Genomic DNA, 27,184 nt, shown 5'->3' with positions numbered 1-27,184 from the left:
CTAAGCCTGGGTAATACTTTTGTTTTTCATCAAAAGGAAAATGTTTACAAGCTGTCCAAGAACCTCTGACAAAGTTCATTCCCTTCTCTGCCCTCACGCTCTGCTCCCTCCTAGTCCCTTCCTTGGTTTTCTACTGCATTTTTGGTATTCCAATTCCAAAGCCTTCCAAGTTTTAAGGGAAAGTTAAAAAATGTCTCAAAAGCAGACGCTCTTCCCCCCATCTCCTCGAAACGTACCCAGCCAGTAGCTTGCCCAATTTGAAAGCACTATGGCTGTGGCCTGGGAGCTTCTCTGGCTATGCCACCCTTGCTGCCTTGGCACCCAGCGTGCCAGCTGGCACCAGCTGTGTGTGTCAAGTCTGATGCCACTCTCCAGCAGGCTATGCATGGCATGCTACCTAGGAGGTGCCTTCAAACCACCCCATCTTGGTGCCCTGGTCAGGTCTGCTCACAGAGTATCAGGCTCCACAGTGTGCGAGGGAGGAGCTCAGTGGGGCAGGTTCAGAGCAAAAGGACTGCAGGAAAATGTTGCAGAGGACGCGACTGTGGGCAATCCAACAACACATCGCCTGGCAGTGGGGCTGGTCTCTAGCAGACAGCAGCTCTCCCCCACACTCTGCACCGTTCTGAAATGCTCATGGTCATCTGGTATGCAAGCCCAGAAACTGGCAAAATGAAAGTGGCCTGGAACACACGCAGGATTTGAGCCTCGTGAGGTCCAAGTACTAAGGCTCAGCACGAGGGGCAGAGTTGGTGGTGGGCTCTGGCTGTCAGAACCGGTCCCACATCTCTGAGTTCAGGGATCCAGGTATGCACTCAACACTATTTCACGTTTTTCTAGGGGAGTTGGACAATGTTGTGAAAACTCATCCAAAGCAAACTAGTAAGAACTGCTTAAGAAATAGAAAAAAAGAACGGAACAGGGTGAGGAGAGCAGGCACACCAAAGGGCATGACACAACGCCACAGAAACGACACCTGTCAGGGACCACTGCAAACATTTTCTAGACCAACAGGAGAGCCCTGAGCTGGAGGAGACACTGCAGAACGAGACAGGAGTCATGAGACACTGGGTTGGGGGGCGTCATCTAAATTCCCATCTAGGACAAAACTACATTTACTTTATTTCCCACCATAAAAATAAATTCCAGATAAATTAAGAAACAAAACTTAGGAGAAAATATTTGTCTGATCTTTAGTTGAAAAAAATGGCAGAGGAAAGACTGTTACATTTGATCACGATGAAGATTACAATAACGTCATTACCTTTAATACAAGCATTTTTTTTTTTTTTCTGTTTTGTTTCAAAGGCCCAAGAATAATCTGGTGTTTAACCAAGATCACAGTGTAGCACTTCCACTGGTAAAATTCTGAGTTATACTTCTTTCCAGTTTTCCTGGGACTGGCTGCTTATCTAAACTGTGCTGCAGATTGTCTGTCTCCCGGTGGACGCTTGGTGGAGACTGAGGGGCCTTGGCTTGGGGAGGCCAGGGTGCAGGAGGGCACCAGGGCTCCCTTGAGCATGCGCTCCCTGCTGCGCACCCCGCCCAGCCCCAACCCCAGCCCCTGCCACACAGTCCTCAGCGCCATTCCACTGCAGGCATGTCTCTAAACCACACAGGTGAACACTTGGTTTGCATGCTAGTTTTATAAACTTTTAATTTCAGTGCAAAGTCAAAGGAAGGTGACTAAACTTTCCACAGGCAAATTTGAATTTTTCCAAAATTTTATACAGGTGTTGGTGAAATTTACTGATGCCAACTAGGCCCTGGGGTTGAGGCACAAAGGCCTAATGAGATTGAAACACTATGTTTACAGACCAATCTGGTTATATTTGATGGCAATTTAACAAAACAGAAAAAAACAAGTAAAATTGAATGAGAAAAAGTCTTTTATTTGTCTTGAACACTGCACTGGGGCAGAGTAGGGTGAGCTGGAGGCAGCTGAGGAGGGTGGGGGCTCTGTGAGCACACTTCCACTCAGTATGTGAGGCTGTCCTGCACCTGAGTGAGAAGGGCCAGGGAGGGTGGGAGGAGCATGGACAGGTGTAGACAGCAGGCAGTGCGGAATGGGGGAGGAGGAAGCTGTTCATACTGTAAGAGGAGGAGGGGGCTCGGACTGAGAACTGGTCCTGTGATCTCTGTGGGCTGGAAAGTAGGGGCTGAGGCCAGTGGGGCCATGGGCAGAAGGTCAGTGGCCTAGAGGAGTGCCAGTCACCCTCATACAGGGCCCTTTATGAGCAGGTTAGGTTTTTTTTTTCAAATCCTGCAAAATGCCTGCAGTGACGGTGGGTGTGCAGTGGATGCTGCCCCACTGAGGGAGCCTATGGAAGCCTGTGCTGAAATTCCACATAAAGCGTCAACCCTTCAAGGCACACTCAGGGCAGAGGGCTGACAGGCACGCACAGCTCCTGCGCTTTTCGGTGTGAGGAGGGGTCCCTTAGTTTTTAGGATGGGAAGGTCTTTCTGATAAACCTCCAGAGGCAGGGCATCTTCCTGACACTGGCCCAAGAGGCCAGTGTGTGCTGGCTGGCCAGGTGCCTGCCCGCCTGGTGCCCACCGCCCACACAGCCCCAGACAGACAGTGGGTGTCTTACATTGTTCTCCAGGCCCTCGATGACCTCGATGCCATTGTGGCTAAGGTACAGCTCCCGCAGGTTCACCAGGTTCTGCAGACCCTCGATCTTGGTCAGTCGGTTGCTCTGCAAGAGGGAGAGCACACAGCTGTCAGAACAATACAGAGGGTACAAAATGAAACGGCTTTTAGGAAATGAGGTTTTGTGTTATCTTGAAGAATTCTAAGAATAGAGCATTTCACTTAAAACATGCTAGAATGGGGCCGGGCACGGTGGCTCATGCCTGTAATTCCAGCACTTTGGGAGGCCAAGGTGGGCGGAATCACGAGGTGAGGAGGTCAAGACCATCCTGGCTAACATGGTGAAACCCTGTCTCTACTAAAAATACAAAAAATTAGCCGGGTGTGGTGGCGGCGCCTGTAGTCCCAGCTACTCGGGAGGCTGAGGCAGGAGAATGGTGTGAACCCGGGAGGTGGAGCTTGCAGTGAGCCAAGATCGCGCCACTGCACTCCAGCCTGGGCGACAGAGTGAGACTCCATCTCAAAAAACAAAACAAAACAAAACAAAACAAACATGCTAGAATGGGACTCATGTAGAGAGAAAAAGAGGATCAAAATTTTGAGCCTGCTGTACTGAGCTAAAATTCATGCATGGGAATTACATGTTTTTTATATAAAGAATTCATTGTTAGGCCAGGTGCAGTGGCTCTCACCCATAATCCCAGCACTTTGGAAGGCCAAGGCAGGAGGATCACCTGAGGTCAGGAGTTTGAGACCAGCCTGGCCAACATGGTGAAACCAGTTTCTACTAAAAATACAAAAAATTAGCTGGGTGTGGTGGTGCACACCTGTAATCTCAGCTCCTTGGGAGGCTGAGGCAGGAGGATCGCTTCAACCCAGGAGGCTGAGGTTGCAGTAAGCCGAGACTGCACTGCACTCCAGCCTGGGCAACAAGAGCACAACTCCATTTAAAAAAAAAAAAAGAAAGAAACAACAAACAAACAAAAAACGAACTCATTGTTAAAAGATACACTTGGTGAAGGTTTACCTGATTTAATAATTTTAAAGTGTAAAAATTCCTGAATATTTTAAAGTAAATTGATTATAATTTCCTATTTCTTTTCTTTTTTTTTTTTTGAGATGGACTCTCGCTCTGTCACCCAGTCTGGAGTGCAGTGGTGAAATCTTGGCTTATTGCAACCTCTGCCTCCTGGGTTCAAGCAATTCTCCTGCCTCAGCCTCCTGAGTAGCTGGGAGTATAGGCGCCTGCCATCACACCTAATATTTATTTTGGTATTTTTAGTAGAGATGGGGTTTGCACCATGTTGGCCAGGCTGGTCTTGAACTACTGACCTCAAGTAATCCACCTGCCTCGGCCTCCCAGAGTGCTGGGATTACAGGCATGAGCCACCACGCCCGGCCTCTACTTTCTTTTAGTACATACTACAACTCACATTAAACTCAAATAACTTTTTTTTTTTTTTTTTTTTTTTGAGATGGAGTCTCACTTTGTTGCCAGGCTGGAGTGCGGTGGACCTACCTTGGCTCATTGCAACCCCCTCCTTCTGGATTCAAGCACTTCTCCTGCCTCATCCTCTTGAGTAGCGGGGATTACAGGTGCCTGCCACCATGCCTGGCTAATTTTTGTATTTTCAGTAGAGATGAGGCTTCACCACGTTGGCCAGGCTGGTCTCGAACTCCTGACCTTAAATGAACTGCCCGCCTTGGCCTCTCAAAGGGCTGGGATTACAAGCATGAGTCACCACACCCGGCCTAAGAACTCTTTTTTATATTTTTAAGTTTTTCAGAGATGAGCTCTCACTATGTTGCCCAGGCTGGTCTTGAACTCCTGGGCTCAGGTGATCTGACTGCCTCGACCTCCCAAAGTGCTGGGATTACAGGTGTGAGCCACTGCACCAGGCCAAGAACTTTCTTAAAGAAGCCTGACAAACTTCTGCTTCACCAAGGGTTAAGAGTGGTTTTCACATGCCCCTCAGTGTCAGTCAACGGGATCAACTAACCACACTGGGCCTTGTCCCCAGAGCACTTTGTTCCAGCTCACTTCAAGGGTCTAATGCTGCTAATTTGCTTCCAACACAAAAGGTAAACAGGAGCCTAGGCACACTCAAGTGCTTACCAACTCCCAAATGCAGAAGTCTAATAGGGTTGATATTCTCTGCGCAATGGAAGGAATTGCTTCTACCATTGAGCCAAACACTTTAGAATTTAGAATAAGCTCCACCTTCTGAAGAAGTCCCCTTTGGCTAAAAACCATCTAGGACTGCTACTGGGGCAGCGGGTGGAAAAAATCAAAAACATGGCACTTAAGAATGAAATTTTTGGGGAGGCCAAGGCAGGAGGTTCGCTTGAGTCCAGGAGTTCAAGACCACCCTGGGCAACATGGGGAAACCGCTTCTCTACATAAAATACAAAAATTAGCCAGGCATGGTGGTGTGTACCTGCAGTCCCAGCTACTTGGCAGGCTGAGGAGGGAGGATTACTTGAGCCCAGGAGTGTGAGGTTATAGTGAGCTATGAATGTACTTGTCAGTGCACTCCTGCCTGGATGACAGAGTGAGACCTTGTCTCCAGAAAGAAAAAAAAAAAAAGGCCAGGAGTGGTGGCTCATGCTTATAAACCCAGCATTTTGGGTGGCCAAGGCAGGAAGATTACTCAAGGTCAAGACTTCAAGACCAGCCTAGGCAACACAGTGACACCTCATCTCTTCCATGCCCCACCCCCTCGACAAAATATTAGCTGAAGGTGCTGGTGCATGCCTGTAGTCCTACCAACTTGGCAGGCTGAGGTGGGAGGTTGGCTTGAGCCCAGGAGTTGGAGGCTGCAGTGAGTTATGATAGCATCACTGCACTGCAGCCTGAGTGACAGATAAAGACCCTGTCTCTAAAAAAGTGAAATAAATAAATAAGACAATCAAGTTTTTGCTTGGCACAAGTATGTATAAAGTCTGTGACATCTAATGTTTCAATTGTTTACTAAGAGTGAAACAAAGTGCCAATTGTGAAGGATAAAAACTAAGGTTGTGTTCAGCAGCACTGGCCCTGCCAGGGCTTGCAGGGACGGGCGGCTCAGGAAGCTCTGTACCTGCATACTGAGGACTGTCAGGTTGGTGAGCGCATCCAGGTTCTGAAGTTTAGTAATTTTGTTTTTCCCCAAAAACAAACTCTCCAGGTTGGTTAAGGTGTCAATATTTTCAATTGCCTGTGGAAAGGACAGAACAGCAATGAGTACTGCAGTTGACGGGCTGTGCCAGGCAGCCAGCAGGTGACTGGACTGGGGCAGAGCTGTCAGGGCTTCAGTTCTGTGATGTGGGGCTAGCAATGTATCTGCTAAGACTTCCGGTGGAAATCCTACTTGAAAGCAGAATACAAGAGTGGCGAGTCCAAGACTGTCTTGAGCTCACTTCCAACCCTCAGATTTTCTGGGGTGCTGAGGAACAGTCTCAGAACCCAGGGACTAGCAGATTCCCAAGTCCCTTCCAGTTCTAAACTTGTGAGCTGACACATTAAAATGTCCTCCCGCCAGGCCGTGGTGGCTCACACCTGTAATCCCAGCACTTTGGGAGGCTAAGGCAGGCAGATCACAAGGTCAGGAGATTGAGACCATCCTGGCTAACACAGTGAAATCCGGTCTCTACTAAAAATACAAAAAAATTAGCTGGACATGGCGGCAGGTGCCTGTAGTTCCAGCCACTCAGGAGGCTGAGGCAGGAGAATGGCGTGAACCTGAGAGGCGGAGCTTCCAGTGAGCCGAGATTGAGCCACTGCACTCCCAGGTCGGGCAACAGCACGAGACTCTGTCTCAAAAAAAAAAAAAAAGGCCTCCCAAGAGCCTCAGTCTCTACAGAAGTGAGGTCTGGGACTCTGACCTTAAGTCTTTGAAATCCCGGGACCCTCACTTAGGATTCCTGGGGGGCCCTCACACCACAGCACTCTGCCCCTCTTGCCCAGTTTCCACACCCGCCTACAGCACTCTTCCTTGCTGTGATCATGTGCTCCTCTATTCAACCATAAACCTCCAGAGGCAGTGACCACGCTGCCCTGTCTCATCTCCCCATGGTGACTTGCCTACAACAGGATGTTTAATGACTGTTTATTGATTGGACTTCAGTTTCCCTCCTCTGTCAGTTCACTCTCTCTCAGAACAAGTCATTCTTTAAATATTTCAGCAGACACAAAAAAACCAGATGAGGTGCTTGCTAACTAAGTGGGGACTCCAGGCTGGAAGATGGTGTGCTAATCCACACACCACTGCAGGACTTGGTGGGGCGGGGGCATCCTCACCGGCTGTAGTCTGCATTAATTTGTGATGAGCCACTGTTCCCCTAGAAAGTTCCACAGTCAGACACTTGGTAAAGTGCGGACATCTGGGCTGCTCTCTAGTTTTAAATGTGCTGCTTTGCTATTTGTGGCCATGAGATCTCTAACAATAACTGTCAAGAGACTCTTGCCAAAACCAGCCTCCCTTGGTTTGTATCCTGTCCAAGCTCTCAAGGGCCCAGGACAGACATCGCATGCTGTAATACTTTCAGAAGCCAAACAGAGGGGCATTTTGAACATGGGGCAGGGTCGGATGTGCTCAGAAACACCTGCCAAAGCCACTAAGCAAGGCTGGGGGAAGCACAGGCTCTGTGCCATGACCCTGATTAGGAGCCAGGCACGGGGCTTGAATGCTCTTCTGGCTGACAGAAGTCCTCCTGCCTGCCCACGGGAACCCTCCCCTCTCTCTGCCTGGCAGATCCACCTTCAATGTCAGTCCTCCTGGTACGCCCTCCCGCATTCCCCTCAGCACATGACGGTGGTTATGAGTCAGCTGGTGAAGACTTGATCCTGCTTCTATGGAACACCAGATCACTTTTCCAAAGTCTTTTATTTCCATTCTGTCCCACGTTTTCAAGGTCAAATGGGTCCTGAGAACAGATCTAATCCTGCTGGGGACTGTGTCCCAGGAGTATTAAGCCATCCAGGGAGGAAGGCCCAACTCAGCACTGCCTTTGGGAGTGTGTCAGCAGCAAGAGGCTTTCTAAAGCCCCTGGTATGTACATCACTTCGAGTGACCACTTTGCTGGGCTTGGGAAACTTTCATCTCAAAGCAGCATGCCAGAGAAGATCACTACGAGTAAGTCCAAGAGCAAGGCGTTCAGGTCGGCTGGTTCATCTCAGGCAGAATGTAACTGGGAATGGTGTGATTTAGGGTCATGATTTGGATGAAGAGCAACTGAAATCTACGTGCAGAAGAAAGGCTAGACCACTCAGGACTTACTGATACTGACTTCCAGTATCAGTAAAAAAAAATTTCCTTGTTCATGAAAAAAATCACAGCATCCTAAGAAATGCATACTCACTATGCATTCTACATACACCCACTGAGTCCACACACAACCCGCCAGCTGCCTCTCCCTGAATATACTAGTCAGGGCTGTCTGCACCTACCCGGATGCGGTTAGATCCCAGCTCTAGCATCTGTAGTTGATGTAAGTTGCTTAAGTTCTCAATTTTACTGATTTTATTGTTGACCAAGAAGAGTTTTTTCAGTCGTGTCAACTTGTCAACCCCTTCGATGTTTCTCAGCAGATTAAAAGAAATATCTAGAATCCTGAGAACAACCAAAACAGGTTTTTAAAAAAATTACATGAGCATAGGTTGCAGAGAACTCACAATTCAACCACCCTAAAGGTAGCACCCCATTAGGGGACTGCAGTCACTGTGGGACGGGGCAGGGTGGGGTGGGGTGGGGCAGGGGGTGCGGTCTGTGCCCCTGCTGCCGCCTGGCTCACACTGATGCTGTCATGAGGGATTTGGAGGCTGCCCAGGAGCCCGCAGCAAGCCAGAGGCAGCCTACAGGCTCCTGATGCCCTGGATCCCAGGATGGTATTTGAGGCAGAAACTGTTACATTCACACCTGTGCCCATGACAGGACCTTGCACCAGGCTCTGCACACAGAAGGGGCCTGAGAAGTACCGAATTAGAAACAAAACAAGCAAAAATGAATGAGCAACAGAGGGCAGAAATCCAGGTAAAGTTATAACTAGGACCTGGCTCCTTCTTTTTTAATTTTAATTTTTGTAGACAGGGTCTTGTTATGTTGCCCAGGCTATCTCAAACTTCTGGGCTAGTGATCCTCCTAATTTGATCTCCCAAAGCGCTGACATTACAGGTATGCACCACTGCACCTGGCGTAGAACCTGACTCCTTAAATTATAAATGTCACTTTTTTTTTTTTTTAATTTAAAAAAAGAGTATTCAAAAGGCAAGAGGAAATTCTGGATTAACTTTCCCCTCGACCAATCTCAGTATCATCCCTGAATGGAGGCTTTTCCAGAAGTCCCCACTGCAGCCTTCCCATCAAAGGTTTACTTTGCAAGTCAGGATTGTCCAGGAAGCCGAAGACATGCGTGAAGCCAACGTGGCCTCCTGGAGCCCTGAACATGGCAGGCAGAGCCTTGGGATTCAGACGCAGGGCAGGACCCTGTGGCAGAGGCAGCCTCTCAAGGGCCAAGAGCCAGCAGGAGGGGGGCTCTGGAGAGACTGGACACCCCCACCCAGTGGCCTCCCCACCATGCTGTTCTCCTGTGGGTCTCATGACTCACTCCAGCTCTGTTAGCGCCTCCAGATTCTCAATCTTCTTGATCTGGTTGTCGTAAAGATCCAGCTCTCGAAGACTCTGTAGCTCCTCCAGATTCTCAATGCATTTAATTAAATTTTGGCGGAGGCAGAGAGTCTGGGGGATGGGAAAAGGACAATTGACACCGGCACGGGGGAGGCCACGAGAAGGCCTCAGCTGGTACTGGAGGACACAGGACAGGCCCTTCTGGTGGAAGGACGTGTCTTCATTCTCCTGCTGTTTCCTAGAAAGGTGCTGACCTTTGAGAGGTAGGTGGGCAAGGGCACTAAGCTAGAATTCCTCGACACACCTGAGGATGGGCAGGAACCCAAAAGGAAGCAGGAGGCAGGCCCCCCACCAAGCAGGCCTAGTTGAGGAGGGAGGCGTTGGCCTGGGGTATGGGTGTTTGCCACTTCCTGGCAGAACATAAGAACCTATGGTGGGCTCAATTTTGAGAAACAAATTCAAATGAGATGCACGGAGGACCATAAAATTCACTGAGTGCCTAATTGAACACAGGCACAGAACTGAGGCAGGCCAGAGTCACAGGTCACTGGCCGCCTGAGCTCAGGAGAGCCAGCCCCAGGGCTGTGCCTCAAGTCCCTCGACTGCTGTCTCACACTTGCTGTGCTCCCAGTAAAGGCCTGCTACAAGGTGGAGGCAGCCACGCCTCCCACAGGCTGAGACAAAGACCACAACTTGGGACTGATGGCTCGATTCTGGACTTATCCACATCCTATGGGTGATATGGGTCATAGTCCCCTCATAAGAGTCCCTCTCACCTTCACTTTCTTCAGTACCTCAAATCCTTCAATCTTCCCAATGCGACAGTGATTCAAATCAACATCCTGAAACAAAGCGGAAATGTATACTCGGCTATAGCAAAGTGGCTGGAGACCTGTGTCCTAGAAGAGGAGCCATCAGAGGAGGCCTGGGAGTGGGCAGCAGTGGGGGAGGCAGTGCCAGGTGGGTCTGCAGCAGACAGGTGTCGGTGACAAGGTGTGCTGCGGGGGCTCTTTGGTTTAGTGATGACTTAGTTTTATGTAAAACTGGCCCTTAAAATGATTGGTACATGACATCTTTTTCTCATTCCCTAGATCCTGTATGCACAAAACATAAGCTCAGGCTCTTAGGATATGCACCCCATCCCATCACCATCAGAGACACGCTGGGGGCTCAGGAGGCCCAGCGGCCAGGCCAGTCATACACAGCCTGCGGCTGTTGGGACCCTCATGTATAATGTAATCATCAGACCCAGAGAATGTATGAGTCAAAGGCATCTCATCTGCCACACAATCCTCAAGGGTCAAATAGACATGGGGATAACAATCACTGGTAAGAAAAACAACATGAACACAGGACTCTGATCCAACCAAGGGAGGCTCAGGCAACCTCTTTAGGGAAGTAACTTACTAATCTCATACAAGATAACCTGACAGGTGGTCCATCACCATGCTCAAGGCTGGGCTGAGCAGGCAGCATTACCTCTGCATCTCTGTCCAGGTTGATGGTTTCCATGTCCACAGGCAGCTCATGTTCTTCTGAAAAAAATTAGAAAAAGAGGTTTGTTCAGAACCCCATTAACAGGAGGCATTGGTGAAGAGCTGCTTCTGGCCGAGGTCTGGGGCTGTTTGGTGCCCAGATCCAGCTCAAACCCTGAGGAGGAACCAATGAGAAAGTTTGCTGAGGACCTGGAGAATGTGGCAAGGGTGAACCCTGCTCCAACAATAGTGATGTTTTAAGCATTCTGAATTCCCTGAATTCAGATATTGGCAAAGGTCTCCAAACATTCATCTGTGCCTTTGAACTTTCAGAGAAGGGAAATGTGTTTTGAAGCTGTTAGTGGGAAGGAGGGGAGGAAGTAGCTGAGTGCAGGTGAGCAGGGCAGCACTACTGCCTTTCCGTGACTCCCAGAGCCGCAGAACTGGCAGCAGCCTGCCTCCTACGTAGCTTTTCTCTGTTTGTTTGTGGCAATAAACCAGGCCATTAGAATCTAGATCGTGCTGGGCACATCAGATGCTCTAGGATGGGCCTTTTATCACTTTGGAAGGTGGCCCAGCATCTACAAACACTTCCCTCTGCAAAGAGCAAAACAAAACAAAACATAGTTCAACAGATAGGATCAAAGAGGCTCACTGAATAATTTAAACACACTTCTCAATGGGGAGACTGATGAACTCACTCCAGCAGAGAAGCCCATTGGATTTCACGAGGACTCTCCACACCGGAGCCAGCCTCCTCTGTGCGGAGGCAGAGAGAGCTGCTCTCCCTGCTGAGGCGACAGACACCCTGTTAAGCACTTCCTCATTTCATTTCATTGGAACCTACTTCAGCATATGTGCTGAAAAGGACTAAGACACACACAGATGCACACACACACGCATGCACAAAGACACAAAGGCACATATGCACACTACACAGACACACGCATGCACATCAGTGGTATACAGACTCATGCAGACACACAAACACGCACACTCACCCCTTAAAACACTTAAAAAAATTAACAGTAATTCCTCAGTATCACCAAAGATTGTCAGTGTTCGCATTTCCTCAACTGTCTTAACATTTCTTCCCTTAGTTCACTTGCATTATGATCCAAATAAGGCTGTATATTGTGACTAGATGGTATTTCTCTTTTTAAAAATTTTTTTAAATTAATTTTTTTTTTTTAAGAGACAAGATCTCTGCTGCTCAGGCTGGAGTACAGTGGTGTGATCATAGCTCACTGCAGCCTTGAACTTGTGGGCTCAAGTGATCCTTGTCTTGGGCTCCCAGGAAGCTGCGACTACAGGTGTGAGCCACCATGCCCGGCAAATTTTTTAAAACCATGTTTTGTACAGTCAGGGTCTCGCTATGTTGCCCAGGCTGGTCTGGAACGCCGAGCCTCAAGTGAACCTCCCACCTTGGCCTCCCAAAGTGCTAGGATTATAGGCACGAGACACTGCACCCAGCCCAGCATTTTTCTTAAACTTTTTCCCCTTGTAGTTTTCTGTTGTAGGAAAACAAGCTTGTCTTGTAGTGCTTCTCCCAGTCTGGATTCTGTGAATTATACCCATAGGATGCTCTTTCTCCTGTAAATGGATTGTCACTGTCACTACCTTACAGGGCTGTCAGCGCTCTCACTGTGGCTCTTCCTAGAGCAAACGTGCACTTGCTTCTGCAGCGGAGTGAGCTCACACAGCCCTGGACCACAGGCTAAGGGCTGGCTCCTCACCTCACCTGGAGGCCTCTGAGAGGAGCACTTGACATCAGACCAGCTTAACAAAGTAATGATCCAACATGGCTGCATTCACTTCAGTTTTTCCACTATGCCTTTTCTATAACCATCAACTGTGGTTAGTTAAAAAAAAAGTTTACTATAGTTTATCCACAACTGTACAGGATACCAACCAACCTAAGAATTAAATAAAAGGAACTGGGCAAAACCAAGAGATAGATACAAATCACCCCAAAAGACAGTGTCAAGTTCATAAGCTCAGGAAGTTGCACTGGAAGAGGCACTACAATTAAGGCAGGGTGCCCAGGTCCTGTGGTCCAAACCAGGACCCTTTGAGAGCAGAAGGGCGCAGTTATGCCGGGCCGGCAGGCAGAAATGGGCTGTGCCAGGCTCCTCAGGACACATGGTCACACGGCTTTAAGGAGTCCTGTTTGTAATACATCCAGCATGGCTGGCCGCTCACCACTCAAAATGTCAGCTAACCTCTGAAACAAGGTTTCCAGCCTAGAATGCCCTTCTGAGTGTATTATATATTCATCATATTTTAAAAATAATTTAGGGAAAATAGGTAGAAGGTAACAGGTGACATAATTAAATTTGTTTTAATTGAATTTAAGACTTAAACAAACACAGGTAGGAGCAAGTCTTGGCTTCTCTAAGGGCTAGAAATGTATACCCAGAAAACTCATCATCGGCTAATCATCTCAAAGAAAAAAACTTGGATTTTTCCAGGCCAGGCCAGCTGGTCTGCCTTCTAGCCGTGTGCCCTTGGACAAGCTGCAGAGAGTCTCATTCTCCTCATCTGTAACACATTACCACACCTGGGTACTTACAAAACATGATGACAACATCATTAGCCTGTGCTAGTGACCCAGGGAAAGAAAGCACACAGGGCTTGCTCTGCCAACTCTCAAGTCTTCCACAAACACCCGATGTCTCAGCAGCACCCATCTGAGGATAGCGGGGGCTCCTACCGCTCCACTGTTGGTGACTAAGTCAGGCGATAACGGAAGCTTCCATCTATCTCTCCCATGCACTTTATTCCACCCACATCACTTCCAGAATATCAGCTCCGAAGTTCCAAAGTAAATGTAACTGGTACTTTTGTGGTAATCTCCTTTTGCCTTAAAAGTAGGTTGCCATAGTTACCAAACATCTTTGCTGGCACAGAGAGCAAAATGTTATTTTAAAAATTAGGTTTGTTTCTTTATAAATTTATTTTATTTTTATAAGGGATGCATGATTATTCATACACTGTATACAAATCTAGAAAATGCAAAATGTATAGATCCTTCTTAAACCTGCTGTTTGGACAGACTCAGCCCATTTGATGTGTTTTCTTTCTTTAGCAGGTAAAAGTACATACGTGCACGCATACTGTTCAGAAACTTGCTTTTTTTTTTTGAGACGGAATCTCATTCTGTCACCTGGGCTGGAGTGCAGTGGTGTGATCTCAGCTCACTGCAACCTCTGCCTCCTGGGTTCAAGCAATTCTCCTGTCTCAGCCTCCCAAGTAGCTGGGACTACAGGTGCACGCCACCATGCCTGGCTAATTTTTCTTTTCTTTTTTTTTTTGGTATTTTTAGTAGAGACAGGGTTTCACCATATTGGCCAGGCTGGTCTTGAACTCCTGACCTCAAGTGATCCAACCGCCTTGGCCTCCCAAAGTGCTAGGATTACAGGCGGGAGCCACCATGCCCAGCCACATCTAGGCACTTTAGAAGTCAATCCTTAGGCCTATAAAAATGGTAAGGCAAGACTCAGAAATAATTTCTCTGAAGAGATTAAAGGTTTCTATTGCTATGGTAGGACACGGAAACATAGCAGTCAGCCATAACGTTTATTTCAAATCTGGCTTCCTAAACATATGGTTAATAAAACAATGTTGTGGTTCTTTTTTTTTTTTTTTTGAGACGAAGTCTCCCTCTGTCACCCAGGCCAGAGTGCAGTGGTGCGTTCTCGGCTCACTGCAACCTCCGCCTCCTGGGTTCAAGCAATTCTCCTGCCTCAATCACCTGAGTAGCTGGGATTACAGGCGCGCGCCGCCACGCCTGGCTAAGTTTTGTATTTTTTGTAGAGACGGGTTTTCACCATGTTGGCCAGGATGGGCTCGATCTCCTGACCTCATGATCTGCCCACCTCGGCCTCCCAAGGTGCTGGGATTACAGGCATGAGCCACCACATCCGGCCAACAACGTCGTGGTTCTGTCCCAGATGGCATACTAGTACCCATATCCGTGCTAGGATTTGCCTTCAGTGGAATTGGAAAAAAACCACATCCTTTTTGCAAATGCTGTCAATGAGTCAGCCTGCTGAGGGAGCGCCTCAGAGAGCACATCCACCTGCCCTGGCCCACTGAGGGCCCCTAAGGAGCGCGGCAGTCCTTCCCCAGACCACACATCACCCACACCCAGGGACAGACCATATGCAGTACAGCCCACATCCCCCAAAAAGCAGATGTCCCCCAAGGGAGCTGGGCCTGGTACCTTCTGGGTCCTCCTCCCCCCGCTCCTCCCCATCCTTCAGGCTCTGTTCACTGAGGTCTGCCACGATGCCACTGCTGTGTTTCTTCCCTTCTTCATCGCCGGATTCTTCAGACTCGACCCGCCTGTCAACTGAACCCACACAAGTCAATGAGAATTCACATCCAATTTATGGGACTTTAAGGAACATATAATAAACACTCAGTTGTAAGTCAAAAGGACTTCATTTAAACATGTTTGTTGAATCCAGTTCAATAACCATTTGAGTGTCTCCCATGTCCCAGCACCACTTGAGGCATACGGCAGCAGGGAGAATGGGGAGCAGAGTGTGGAGCCCACATGGATACTTAGGTGAGGAACACACTACTTCTGCCCTCAAGGAGCTTGTGAAGAATTGCCCAGTGTTCTGAAAGCCTTGGATCACTTGTGATTAAATCCACTAATGGAACCAGGTAGTGAAGCACCGCCTGAGTGCCTTTCGCTTTCGGGCTGGGTGACCACCACTGTGACTCTTCTGCCACATACCTCCATCCATGCTCTACTATTGATCTGGCTAAGAAAACCAGCCAAGTTCACAGGCCCACGTTCTGAAAGAAATCAAGACTAACTCAAATCAGATTGTGGGCAGGAAGGATCACTAAGGAAAAGGAGAATACAGCCAGTAGTGCTGACCGCCCACAGAAAGCTCATTGGTGTGAAATGAGCTTTCACACTGGACACTGGACAGAATGTTAGCAACTCAAGGCTTTTAAAGGTTCATAAATATTTTTTGAATTAAAGAATAAGGCAATTCAATGTGTCAGGCAAAAATGCTTTGGTAAGGTTGTCAAATCGTTTCTTTCTTGTAACTTTATTCATGACCTCTTTTGGAAGTCTGTCTGGAAAACATGAGGCACTAACACATTACTTGGAATTATCAACCACACTGAAAATAGTCTCTTTCCTGACTATGGTTTGTCTACAAAGAGATGTGCTCTTTGAGGGAAAAAGTTCAATTTCAGCTTTGTATTTCCTGCTTAGCCTAGCAAAGTAAAACCCAAGAAAGGATTGCTGTATAAAACAAGTCCTCATAAAACCCAGCTCCAAACCCTCCAAATCCATCTCTTCTTCCCTACCCCCGCAATGACGGTAGCTCAGTTACTTGTTAGCTGTGGCCTGTGCTCCTGCCCTGCCTCCTAACTCGTCTCTCTGCGACTTGCCTTGCCTTGTTTAACCTATTCTCCACTGCCAGAGAGTCTGATCTAATTCTAAAATCCAAATCCGATCTTTGAGTCCAAAAGTATTTCTGGAATGCTCTTCCTGAGTTTGCAGCTTGCTGCTAGAGATGCAGGTTTGGCAAATCATTTCCATTTGAAAGCCTCAATCTCTTAGTCTGTGGAAGGGAGCTAGTATAGAACCTATGCCTCAGCGAGTTGCTGTCAGGGTTAAATTAGAAAAGGCACAAGAGCAGTTAGTACACGCATGACATGCAGTAGATATTTAACAAATTAGTCACCACCAGGCACAGGTCACTTGGTGGCCCAGGCTCAGGGAGAGAAAGTTCTTATTGCATGACAACCTGGTGCAAAAACCCCAGGAAGAGGAGTGGTGTGAGGTTAGGAGGGGCTTAGCTAATGAAGGTTGGCCAAAGTGAAGCCTGAGGGCAGCAGAGGGTCTGGAACATGCGACAGTGGATCAGAATGTAAGAAAATGACTTTGGTGTGCTGGGGACGATGGGCTGGGGAGCAGAGACAATCAATCTAGCCTAGAGATGACGAAGGTCTGAGTTAAGGTACTGGCAATGGGAATGGAGGACGCATCGAAGATTTGGAGATTATTTTTAAAAGTAAAAGTCAGAGCTCCTTGACTAATAGGACACGGGTGGGAGTGGCGACAGAGAGAAAAGCCGGGCTTTTATATTTGTCATTTACCAAGACATGGAAACAGCTGAAGAGGGAGTGGGAGGATATGAAGAGGCACTTCTTACTTAAAAAGACTCCAAGGGTATGAAGTCCAAGACCCTTAACACCACCGCCCCCATCCCCACCACATATGATTTGGTCAAACTCTCCTCCACACCCTTTGACCGCAGCTTTCTTCATCTTGAGTGATTCTTGCTCTTTTCCCTCACCTTATCCCCAACCTCGGTGCCTTCGAGTTATTCTTCAGGCTCCAGCTCAGAGCTGGCCCTGCTTGTGCAGCTCTCACCACTCCCGAACATGTCAGCCCTTTCTTCTGCACCCGCCCTCCTTCCCCAGCTCCACATTCCTCCTCCCTACCACTTTCACATGAGGCAGTGACTGCTCTTCTGGGAGGGCTGTACCCCTCACCAAACCATGGGACCCAAAAGCACTTAAGCACTTGGTGACACAACTGATTCCCCAGTTGGTGGGTGTGTGCACGCATGTTTATACACATACTGCACATGTACGTATGACCGTACCTACAGATATGTAGAGAATTATATATAAATACATGTGTACGTATAACATATACATGTATGCATTTTTTAAAATTTGTTTTGTTTTTAACAAAATGAATGAGGAGGAAGAAAGTTGAATTTAGACTTTTTGGAACTATGACAGCTTTGAAAAGAGGTATCACCTTGTGTAACTAAATGTTCTGGTTCCTTGCTACCCCTTCGCCAACAGTCCTTTCGATTTCAGGAGAAGACCCTTCTCCACCCTCACCACGCGAACCAAGGAGCAGACTCGGGTAGATCCCAGCGCCCAGAGCCTCAGTTTCCTCGTCAGCTGACCGAGGAGGCTCCCCCGCCTGTCAATCTCAAAGGCTCGGGGCGAGGCTCCAACTGGACTGAATGGAGCCACCGCGTCCCATTCAGCCCCACCCCCGGCCTGGCCTCGCGCCGCCGCTCTACCCCTAGCTCTGGGTCCTTCCCGGCCGCTGCCGCCCCCAGGCCGGGGCTCCCCCGAGGTCCAGAGCCTCCCCCGCTCCCCCAGGTCCGGCTGTCAGCTGTCAGGGGGCCGCGCGGCGGCGGCCGGAGGCGGGACGTGGGGTTTCTCTCAGGTACGGAGCAGTTCCGGCCCGCAGCTCCCCCCGCCCGCCCGGCCCTTGGGCCGCCGCCCGCAGGGGCCGCTCACCCTCCATCATCTCCTGCGACTGTTGCTGCCCCGCGCCGCGTTCCGCCGCCATGTTGGCTGCTCTTCCCCTTTCCGGAATCTGTCGCCTCAGACCCATCAACCAATCAGGGCTCCCGCCTCAGAGTCGGCCCAGCCAATAGGATTCCGGCGCTGCGAGTTCAGCCGCGGCGCGCCTGCGTGTGCCCAGCGCCTCGTGGGAGTTGTAGTTCCGTCATGAGGCTGCGCGCCGCGCGCCGCGCCTCCCCCGGGGCAGGTAATTTCAGGCAGCGGCGCCGGAACAGTCTGGAGGCGAGAAGCTGAGAAGGAAAGCAGAGGGAGTCGAAGCGGGACGCACCGGCCGTAGCTGCAGGCAGACGGAGTGGACGTCTAAGGGTGGAGAGACGCCCTGGGCTCGAGAGTTGACTTATGTCACTGTCTCGACCTCGGAGGCGTGGAGGGGCCGCGGGCCAGGCGGATCTTTCCGTGGCTGCAAGGTGCGGGCCAGTCCTACGTGCATCCCTGAGCTTTGCGAGCCTCGCTGGCTGCGTCTGTACAATGGGCCGAACGGCAAGAGCAACAACATTCTCCCGGCGTCCAGGCGCGGATTTTACCCATGCGAAATGCCGCCTTCTCTAGATGCTCAGAGCAGGCGGGCAGGTGCGGGGCACTTGCGATGGTGGGGCCGCCAGCCAGCTGGCCGGCTCCGGGGCGCCAGCCGCGCTCCCCTTGCAAACCGTTCCCAGCCCAGTGCGGACGCTGCAGGCTTCGTCTACCCTGCGGAGCCGCCCAGCCCATGAGCGAGCCGCCCCGCGTCCTCCGCCTTCAGAAAGAGGCCTCCAAGAGGCGAGCTCTGCGATACTCACCTATTTTGATCCCGAGACTGAAGGAAACCGCAGCTGACCAGCCCGGGGGCGGAGGCGCCCATTATTCCTTTGGCTCCTCCGAAGCGCCGTAGGGGGGGGGGGAAATGGCCGGTGCGTCCCTAGCAACCGTTAGCGCGGGCTTCTGGACTCTGGCTGGCTTAGTCCCGCCCATGCGCACAAGTGGTTGGTCCGTGGAGCTTGTCAATCGGTGTGAGTCGCTGTGCGATTGGCCGGTGGGATAAAAGCGCGGAGCAGCTCCCTTCCGCGGTGTGAAGCCGGCTTGGCGTGACCCTCGCCTGACCCAGGTGAGAAACCTGCGCTGGGGAGAGCGGGCCAGGGTCCGCAATCTCCCGAGGGCCGCTGTGGGGCCTGCGCGACTCCGCGCTCCTGGCCTAGGAGGGTTCGCCGCCCGGCCCGGCCCTCAGACGAGCCCGACCCCGGGTCTCCCGCCCCTGCGCCCTTCACGCATCCCCGAGCCAGCGTCCTTTCCGTGCCCAGACCGCGGCGGGGTTGCGGCCGTTGGTCCCGGGCCCCGCGCCCCCAGCGTCTTCGGGGCGCCCTTCAGTGTAGCCTGCCTGGCGGGCGCCGCGGCCCCGCGCCTCGGGTCGCCTCGGGACTGTGCGCCCTCTTCACCGCAGCCCGCCCTGCGAGGCGAACTCCCGGAGAACCAGCCCAGATCCCGCCACGCTCCCGCGCTGGGCGTGTGGGTCCCTGCGGGCTCAGCCGGCGCCACGGGGTGGGGGGCGCGCGCCGCCAGCGCTCCTGGTTCCAGCCCAGACCTGGACTTGAGCCTTAATCTTTTCACGAGTTTTTCTTTCCCAGACTACGGCAGGGGCCTGCGCTGCCGTCTTGAGACCTTTCTCGTCCTTACCTTCCGCATCAGTACCATTGGATGTCGACTTTTCTTCCCTCTCTTCATCCTTCTGCTGCTACCTTAAGACTTTATAATTTCTTGCCTGGATTACTGTAGCCTTTCTTCTGCTTTCCAGCCTTGCCCTGACATGGTCCCTGGAGTAGTCTTTGTAAAATGCGTGTCTGGCCGTGTTACTCCTAAGCATTAAATCCTTAAAAGTGCATTTTGAGGATAAAATTAAGACTGGGCAGGAGTCTTAATTTTAGGAGGCTCTGGGGTCGTGCTTGGCCCCTCCAGGCCCACGTCCATCTACTCTTCTGGGTACTGAGCCCCTCTCTGGGAGCCTTTGCCTCTGAAAGACTTCGTCACTCTGCTTGGAAGGGCTCGGCTCTGCAGGTGCCTCCTCCAGGACTGAGATCCTTGCTGTGTTCTCCTGCACTGTTCACCTTGTTGGCCTGAAACTGGTTCTGCTTTTAATTGTGCAGCTGTGCTGAGAGCAGTGGGAGCTATTTGCTTCTTAGCTTATGTTCTGGTGGGAGAGAGACAGTTGCTTCTAGAAGTTCACCGAGATGCTCCTTTTTTTTTTTTTTGAGACGGAGTCTGGCTCTGTCGCCCGGGCTGGAGTGCAGTGGCCGGATCTCAGCTCACTGCAAGCTCCGCCTCCCGGGTTCCCGCCATTCTCCTGCCTCAGCCTCCCGAGTAGCTGGGACCACAGGCGCCCGCCACCTCGCCCGGCTAGTTTTTTTGTATTTTTAGTAGAGACGGGGTTTCACCGTATTAGCCAGGATGGTCTCGATCTCCTGACCTCGTGATCCGCCCGTCTCGGCCTCCCAAAGTGCTGGGATTACAGGCTTGGGCCACCGCGCCCGGCTATGCTCCTTGCATCTATCCCTGCTCCTGTTTGGTCTCAGGTGGGGTCACTTGGGTCTCCTGGAATCAAAACTAGCAATGGGAATATGGTTACTCGGCGGCACCATTAGGTGCTGTCTGCTGGGTTTGTGTTCTGCAGCTCACCGTGGATACAAAGCTCACAGTGGATACAAAGGACAATTCTAAAAACCTGGGCCTGGGCGTGCAGGCATTTCTGGTTAGCATTTGAATCAAAGTTTAGTGATCGAAGGTCATGTGAAGCCAGGCTGTGTTCTTTCTTGAGGCCAGGCTGTGGCTGTGGAGTGCATGGGAGGCCCCAGGGGCCGGTGCTGCTCAGTGACTAACTGGCCATAGGGACCTCAGACGCCCCAGCAGGCATGGCGGGGGGGAAAATGGATACATCTTTCCTGCTGTCCTCCCCGCTCCCGCAGAGGGTCCCATCAGTTTCCCTCCTGGATAGGCTTGTAATTCTCAGTAACCTAATTAAATTTCCACATCTTGATGTTTCAACTTTAGTTGGTATTTATTTATTTTCTCCCATGAAGGACAAAAAATTGCACGCCCTTACCCTCCCTTCACTTTTATTTTTCCCCGTTTCCATCTCATGGTAGTTACTTTTACAAAGAAGCTTCTGTAACGTTTACAATATATTCTGAATAGTTATATTACTTTTTTATTATTTTATTTTTTGAGACAGGGTCTTGCTCTGTGGCCCAGGCTGGAGTGCAGTGATGCCATGTCGTCTCACTGCAGCCTCTGCCTCCTGGGTTCAAGCAATTCTCCCACCTCAACTTCCCAAGCAGCTGGGTCTACCAGTGTGTGCCAGCACAACTTGCTAATTCTTAATTTTTTTTTGAGACAGAGTCTCGCTCTGTCGCCCAGGCTGGAGTTCAGTGGTGTGATTTTGGCTCACTGCCAGCTCCGCCTCCCCTGGGTTTACGCCATTCTCCTGCCTTAGCCTCCCAAGTAGCTGGGACTACAGGCGCCCACCACCACGCCTGGTTAATTTTTTGTATTTTTAGTAGAGATGGGGTTTCACCATGTTAGCCAGGATGGTCGCGATCTCCTGACCTCGTGATCTGCCCGGCCTCCCAAAGTGCTGGAATTACAGGCGTGAGCCACTGCACTGGCCTAATTTTTTTTTTTTTTTTTTGGAGATGGAGTCTCCCTATGTTGTCCAAGTTGATCTGGAACTCCTGGGCTCAAGCAATCTGCCTGGCCTCCCAAAGTACTGGGTATATTACTTTTTAAAATACAGTTTTGTAACATTGACATTGCAGTCTGAAGAGTTATATTTTTTAGGAATTAAGGCTTTCTAACATAATGTATTCTGAAGAGTTATATTACTTTTTTAAGAAAGTAAGGTTTTACGACATTTACAATGTATTCTGAAGCTATCATTAAGTGTCCTGAGCTTTGTCTATAGGTTGGTTCTAAAAGTTGAAAAAAACTGCCTCACACTGTAATCATGTCGTTATTTATTGTAGCAATAATTAGTGCATTTGGAGGCTTAGAGGAGATGTAAACCTGTGACTAAATGTCCCATTCAGCGTTGCTGCTTGTAGGAAAGCTGCACACTTGAACCCCAAACCCTATATGTAATTTCTTTCTAGCCTCCTACACATCTGCAGGTTTGCAGAGCCTTTGCCTTCTAGGGTCCTAGACTGGATGTGCGTGTAGAACATCTCTGAATTTTTTGGCTATATCAGTTGAGTCATACAAAGGAATAAAGGCAATGTTAATCATGAATTGTTTCAGCAGAGTGGACGCATTTGAACCCTTCACCCAGGGAAATCAGGGAAACTGTGCCCTTGTGCCTCTTCCCCACTCTAGCATCTGCCTGACCCAGAGGGAACCACCTGCCTGAAGTTTAGGTTTACCAGTCTCTTATTTAAGAAGTAGTTTAATCACATAGGTGTGTTTCCCTAAACTACTTATTTAGGTTATTTCATGACAAAGGAATCCTCCTGCTGATTGTCTTCTGAAACTTGATTTTTTTCACTCATGTATGGCTAAGATTCACCCTTGTGGGTAGTTCATTTGTTTTCACTGCTGTGATTGGTGGTATGAATACACCAGAATTTAAAATCTATCTTCTTGTTGATGAGTATTTGGATTTCATTTCTTTTTTTTCCTCCCTCCCTCCTTCGCTCCCTCCCTTTCTTCCCTCCTTTTTTCCTGCCTGTCTTTGCCATTGAGAACCATACTGGACATTCTTGTGTCTTCTTATCTATGTGCAAGAATTTCTCTGGAATATAAATCTAAGTGGAAAGTGCTGTATCCATGTAGACAAATGTTTGACTTGAATTGTTTTCTAAAGAGATTATGTTAATGTATTAAGAGTTCCTGTTGATCCAAATCCTTTTTGACATTGGGTATTATTAGATTCTTAATTTCTGCTGACTTAGTATGTGTAACATTATCATGATTAGGATTTTCTCTCCTGTAAAATGCTTGTTCCTATTTCTTGTCATTTTTCTATTGGGCCATGTGTCTTTTAAAAATGTTTAAACTTTATTTTTTTTTTATTTTTTTTTTTTTTTGAGACGGAGTCTCGCTCTGTCGCCCAGGCTGGAGTGCAGTGGCGCTATCTCGGCTCACTGCAAGCTCCGCCTCCCGGGTTCACGCCATTCTCCTGCCTCAGCCTCCCGAGTAGCTGGGACTACAGGCGCCCACAACCGCGCCCGGCTAACTTTTTGTATTTTTAGTAGAGACGGGGTTTCACCGTGGTCTCGATCTCCTGACCTTGTGATCCGCCCGCCTCGGCCTCCCAAAGTGCTGGGATTACAGGCGTGAGCCACCGCGCCCGGCAAAACAATGTTTGGTTAAACTTTAAATAGTTTATCTTTTTTTTTTTTTTTTTGAGACGGAGTCTCGCTCTGTCCCCCGGGCTGGAGTGCAGTGGCGCGATCTCGGCTCACTGCAAGCTCCGCCTCCCGGGTTCACACCATTCTCCTGCCTCAGCCTCCCGAGTAGCTGGGACTACAGGTGCCCGCCACCACGCCCAGCTAGTTTTTTGTATTTTTTAGTAGAGACGGGGTTTCACTGGGTTAGCCAGGATGGTCTTGATCTCCTGACCTCATGATCCGCCCGTCTCAGCCTCCCAAAGTGCTGGGATTACAGGCTTGAGCCACCGCGCCCGGCCTAAATAGTTTATCTTTTAAAGTTATTCTGGATATTAATTTTCTGTTGGTTATGTATGTGGCAAATCTCTTCTCCCAAATTGTGGCTCATTCTTTCATTTTCTTTATCGTATTCTTTGTGAACCTGTGTTCTCATTTTTTTTTTTTTTTTTGAAATGGAGTTTTGCTGTGTCGCCAGGCTGGAATGCAGTGGCATGATCTCAGCTCAGTGCAACCTCCACCTCCCAGGTTCAAGCGATTCTCCTGCCTCTGCCTCCCGAGTAGCTGGGACTACAGGTGCGTGCCACCATGCCCAGCTAATTTTTGTATTTTTAGTAGAGATGGGGTTTCACCATGTTGGCCAGGATGGTCTTGATCTCTTGACCTCGTGATCCTCCCGCCTTGGCCTCCCAAAGTGCTGGAATTACAGGTGTGATGTGTTCTCAATTTTAATGGTAAATTTATTAATCTTATTTTATAACTAGAATTTTCTGTGCCTTGTTTAAGAAAACTTTCCCTATTCCAAAGTCTTACAGATAGCCTCTTCTAAAAACTTAGTGATTTTATTTTATATTTTATTTGGTTTGACAGGTCTCGCTTTGTTGCCTAGGCTGGCCTCCATCTCCCTGGGCTCAAGCAACTCTCCTGCCTTAGCTTCTAGAGTGGCTGGGACTATAGGTGCAGGCCACGAGGCCTGCCTGGCTAAAAAGTTTAGTGCTTTGACTTCCATGGATCAGGTCTTTTATGCCCTGGGCAACATAGTGAGACTTCATCTCCTAGTTAAAAAAAAAAAAAAAAAAAAAGGCCACGTGAGGATACATGCAAACAGGGAGAACGCTCTGTGATGGTGAAGGCAGAGACTGGAGTGACGCAGCCGCAAGTCAAGAACACCAAAGATGGCCAGCAGTCACCAGATGCTAGGATAAGTCAAGGGGCGGGGACTCCTCCGAGTTCCATACTGGAAGAGGTAGTGTTGGGAGGGCCGGCTCCCCTTTCCTCTCCACGCCAGGCCTGCCTTGTCTTGGAAGAGCCTCGCACGGGCATCCTGCTAGCTTGTCCAAGCTCGCTATTCCTGGAAGGCTGCTCCTCAGCCAGTTCATGGGTCTAGGTGTGCCGGCGTGGGAGGACCTGGGTGGAAAGAGGTCTGTGTAGGTCTTAGAAGTGGGCACCAGACCCTTTGGTTGGAACCCTGGGGTTCTGGATACCCAGAAGGTGGTCCAGAAGAGGGGATATGGGGTCTCGGTGGGCGTGCCTTGGCCCCAGGGTCTCCTCATTTTATGGGGGAAACTCCAGCCATGGTTCTGGTATTGGCCTCAGCCTGCTCTTGGTGTTTATCTAAAGCCTGGATGATCAGGTGGGGGCTTCCTTCCAGTAGAGGAAGTCGTGCTTGAAGGGCTCTTTTTGTTGAGTTTGGCCATGAGGACAGGGTATTGGTGAATGTGTACTTGTGTTGCAAGTGCTTGCCAGTATGCAGGATGGAAGTCTTCAGTAGCTCCACTGCAGGGTGGTCACATGAATGTATACATGTGACAAGACTGCATGGAACACAGGCTCACGTGCACACACACACACACGGTCACGTGCACACACACACATACACACAAGGACACATGCACACACACACGGTCACGCGCGCACACACACGGTCACGTGCACACACACACAGGCACACAGACGGTCACATGCACATGCGCACGCACTCGCACGGACATACACGCACACACATGCACACACGCTCACGTGCACACACGCGCATGGACACGCATGCACGTGCATACACTCACACATATGCACACTCGTGCGCACTCCACACATGCACGCGCACATGCACGCGCACACACACGTGCACACACACACGTGCAGGTAAATGCCTTGAAATCTGGATGGTGCTGATGGATGGTATCAAGTCAGTTTCCTGGCTGTGACACTCTTCTGTAAGATGTCACCATGAGAGGGAACTCAGAGTATGTGAGATTTTCCTGTATTTCCACCCTGTATCAGCATTTGAATCATGTATAAGAGAAAAGCTAAAAATACAAATCTCTGGTGCCAGGCCTCTCTCTAGGAGACGTGGCCTCTTGGCCATGGCCCCTGTGACCTCACTTGTTGGCAGCGCCCAGGTGATTCTGTGTGCAGCTGGTCAGATGTCAGGACTCACTGTTTAGGGGAAAGCTGGGACCATGGGAGCTGCGCAGCCCCCCGCGCGGATGGGTTCATCGTGACCTGGGAGTGTTTTCAGTTGGTGTGTACCTGCAGCCCCTGCCTTCCCTCATGACTTCTTTCCACCCTGTTCTTTGTTTTCCTCTCTCTCTCCTTCCCACTTTCCTGTATCTTCCTATGTATTTTTCTTGGAAAGAGCTTCTTTTTTTTTTAGAGACAGAGCCTTACTCTATCGCCCAGGCTGGAGTGCAGTGGTTTGATCTTGGCTCACTGCAAGCTCTGCCTCCCGGGTTCACGCCATTCTCCTGCCTCAGCCTCCTGAGTAGCTGGGACTACAGGCACCCGCCACCACACCCGGCTAATTTTTTGTATTTTTAGTGGAGACGGGGTTTCACGGTGTTAGTCAGGATGGTCTCGACCTCCTGACCTCGTGATCCGCCCGCCTTGGCCTCCCAAAGTGCTGGGATGACAGGCGTGAGCCACCGCGTCCGGCCCGGAAAGAACTTCTTTTAGCACCACTTTGGGCCGACCGTTCTCCCATCGCAGGTTCTGACCTGGGATGGCAGTTGGGGGTGTATGTCTTTTGGGGCCGAGCTGAACTCAGCATTACGAATTAGTTGGTTAAACTGTCTTTATGTTTTTGCTTTGCAGATGTTAATCAGCTTCACGTTGTTTTCTAGTTGTTAGAGGTGGAAGCTTGGCAATTGGCCTCCATTCTTCCCATGGAGGACAGGGGCTTAACGGCCTTTGAAGAGGACCAGAGATGCCTTTCCCAGAGCCTCCCCTTGCCGGTGCCAGCAGAGGGCCCAGCTGCACAGACCACTGCCGAGCCCAGCAAGTCGTTTTCCTCAGCCCACAGACATCCAAGCAGAAGGAATGGTCTTTCCAGACTCTGCCAGAGCAGGACGGCGCTGTCCGGTAATGACCTTCGACCATTGCAGGCCTTAGCGCACGGAAATACAAATGTGGAGTTACTCTGTGTTCTCACAGAAACCCTCTCACCAGTGATTAAAGTCACTCTGTTCCTGCAGAGAAAAGTTCATGGTTTAGGTGCTCGGCTCACGCTGGCAGGTGACTGCGGCAGGACTCTTTCTGCTGCTTTTGCTCTGCCATGACTCCCAGGCATCTGGCGCTTCTGTTCAGGCAGCAGGTGGAACTCACCTTCACATTTCAGGGTCAAGTTACAGCAAAATGTTATTTCTTACTTCAGAGTGTGTAAGAACGCTCTTCTAGGTTAGGCTGTTTTACTAGGGAAATTCAACTTTGCTCATGCATTTACTGAGCTAAATGCAGTTTAGCTGGTGGACCAAGAATCATGGGGCAGAAGTCTGTGGTGCCTCCTATGTCTAAGCACCCTAAGGG

General features: G+C 49.8%; 2 protein-coding genes across 14 annotated transcripts in view; one reads left to right on the top strand and one right to left on the bottom strand.

Moving 5' to 3' along the window:
- The window catches only part of PPP1R7 (protein phosphatase 1 regulatory subunit 7), a 37,437-nt gene extending 18,549 nt beyond the window's left edge, over positions 1–18,888 (bottom strand). The window contains exons 1-8 of one of the 3 annotated variants that reach the window (XM_065526398.2): positions 18,818–18,888; positions 14,899–15,027; positions 10,678–10,733; positions 9,975–10,040; positions 9,179–9,309; positions 8,022–8,184; positions 5,674–5,790; positions 2,595–2,699 (exon numbers count right to left, since the gene is read on the bottom strand). In XM_065526398.2, coding sequence (XP_065382470.1) covers positions 2,595–2,699; positions 5,674–5,790; positions 8,022–8,184; positions 9,179–9,309; positions 9,975–10,040; positions 10,678–10,710 — 615 coding nt within the window. In that variant the 5' untranslated portion in view covers positions 10,711–10,733; positions 14,899–15,027; positions 18,818–18,888. Of the gene's footprint in view, positions 1–2,594; positions 2,700–5,673; positions 5,791–8,021; positions 8,185–9,178; positions 9,310–9,974; positions 10,041–10,677; positions 10,734–14,898; positions 15,028–17,975; positions 18,057–18,817 lie in introns of those variants that run through there. The other 2 variants (XM_015432095.4, XM_005574864.5) reach the window with 2 other exon arrangements.
- The window catches only part of PASK (PAS domain containing serine/threonine kinase), a 51,121-nt gene continuing 42,163 nt past the window's right edge, over positions 18,227–27,184 (top strand). For 10 of the 11 annotated variants that reach the window (XR_012421688.1, XR_012421687.1, XR_012421685.1 and 7 more), the window contains exons 1-2: positions 18,227–19,122; positions 26,503–26,740. Coding sequence is in view for 4 of the 11 variants with exons in the window: in XM_015433100.4 (XP_015288586.3) it covers positions 26,545–26,740 (196 nt within the window). In the remaining 7 variants the exon portion in view is untranslated. Of the gene's footprint in view, positions 19,123–26,473; positions 26,741–27,184 lie in introns of all 11 variants that reach the window. The other variant, XM_065526397.2, reaches the window with a different exon arrangement.

The sequence above is a fragment of the Macaca fascicularis genome, chromosome 12 (assembly GCF_037993035.2).
Source record: "Macaca fascicularis isolate 582-1 chromosome 12, T2T-MFA8v1.1".
NCBI lineage: Eukaryota > Metazoa > Chordata > Mammalia > Primates > Cercopithecidae > Macaca > Macaca fascicularis.
Note: the sequence above shows the minus strand (reverse complement) of the source record. Positions and strands in the feature narration are given on the sequence as shown.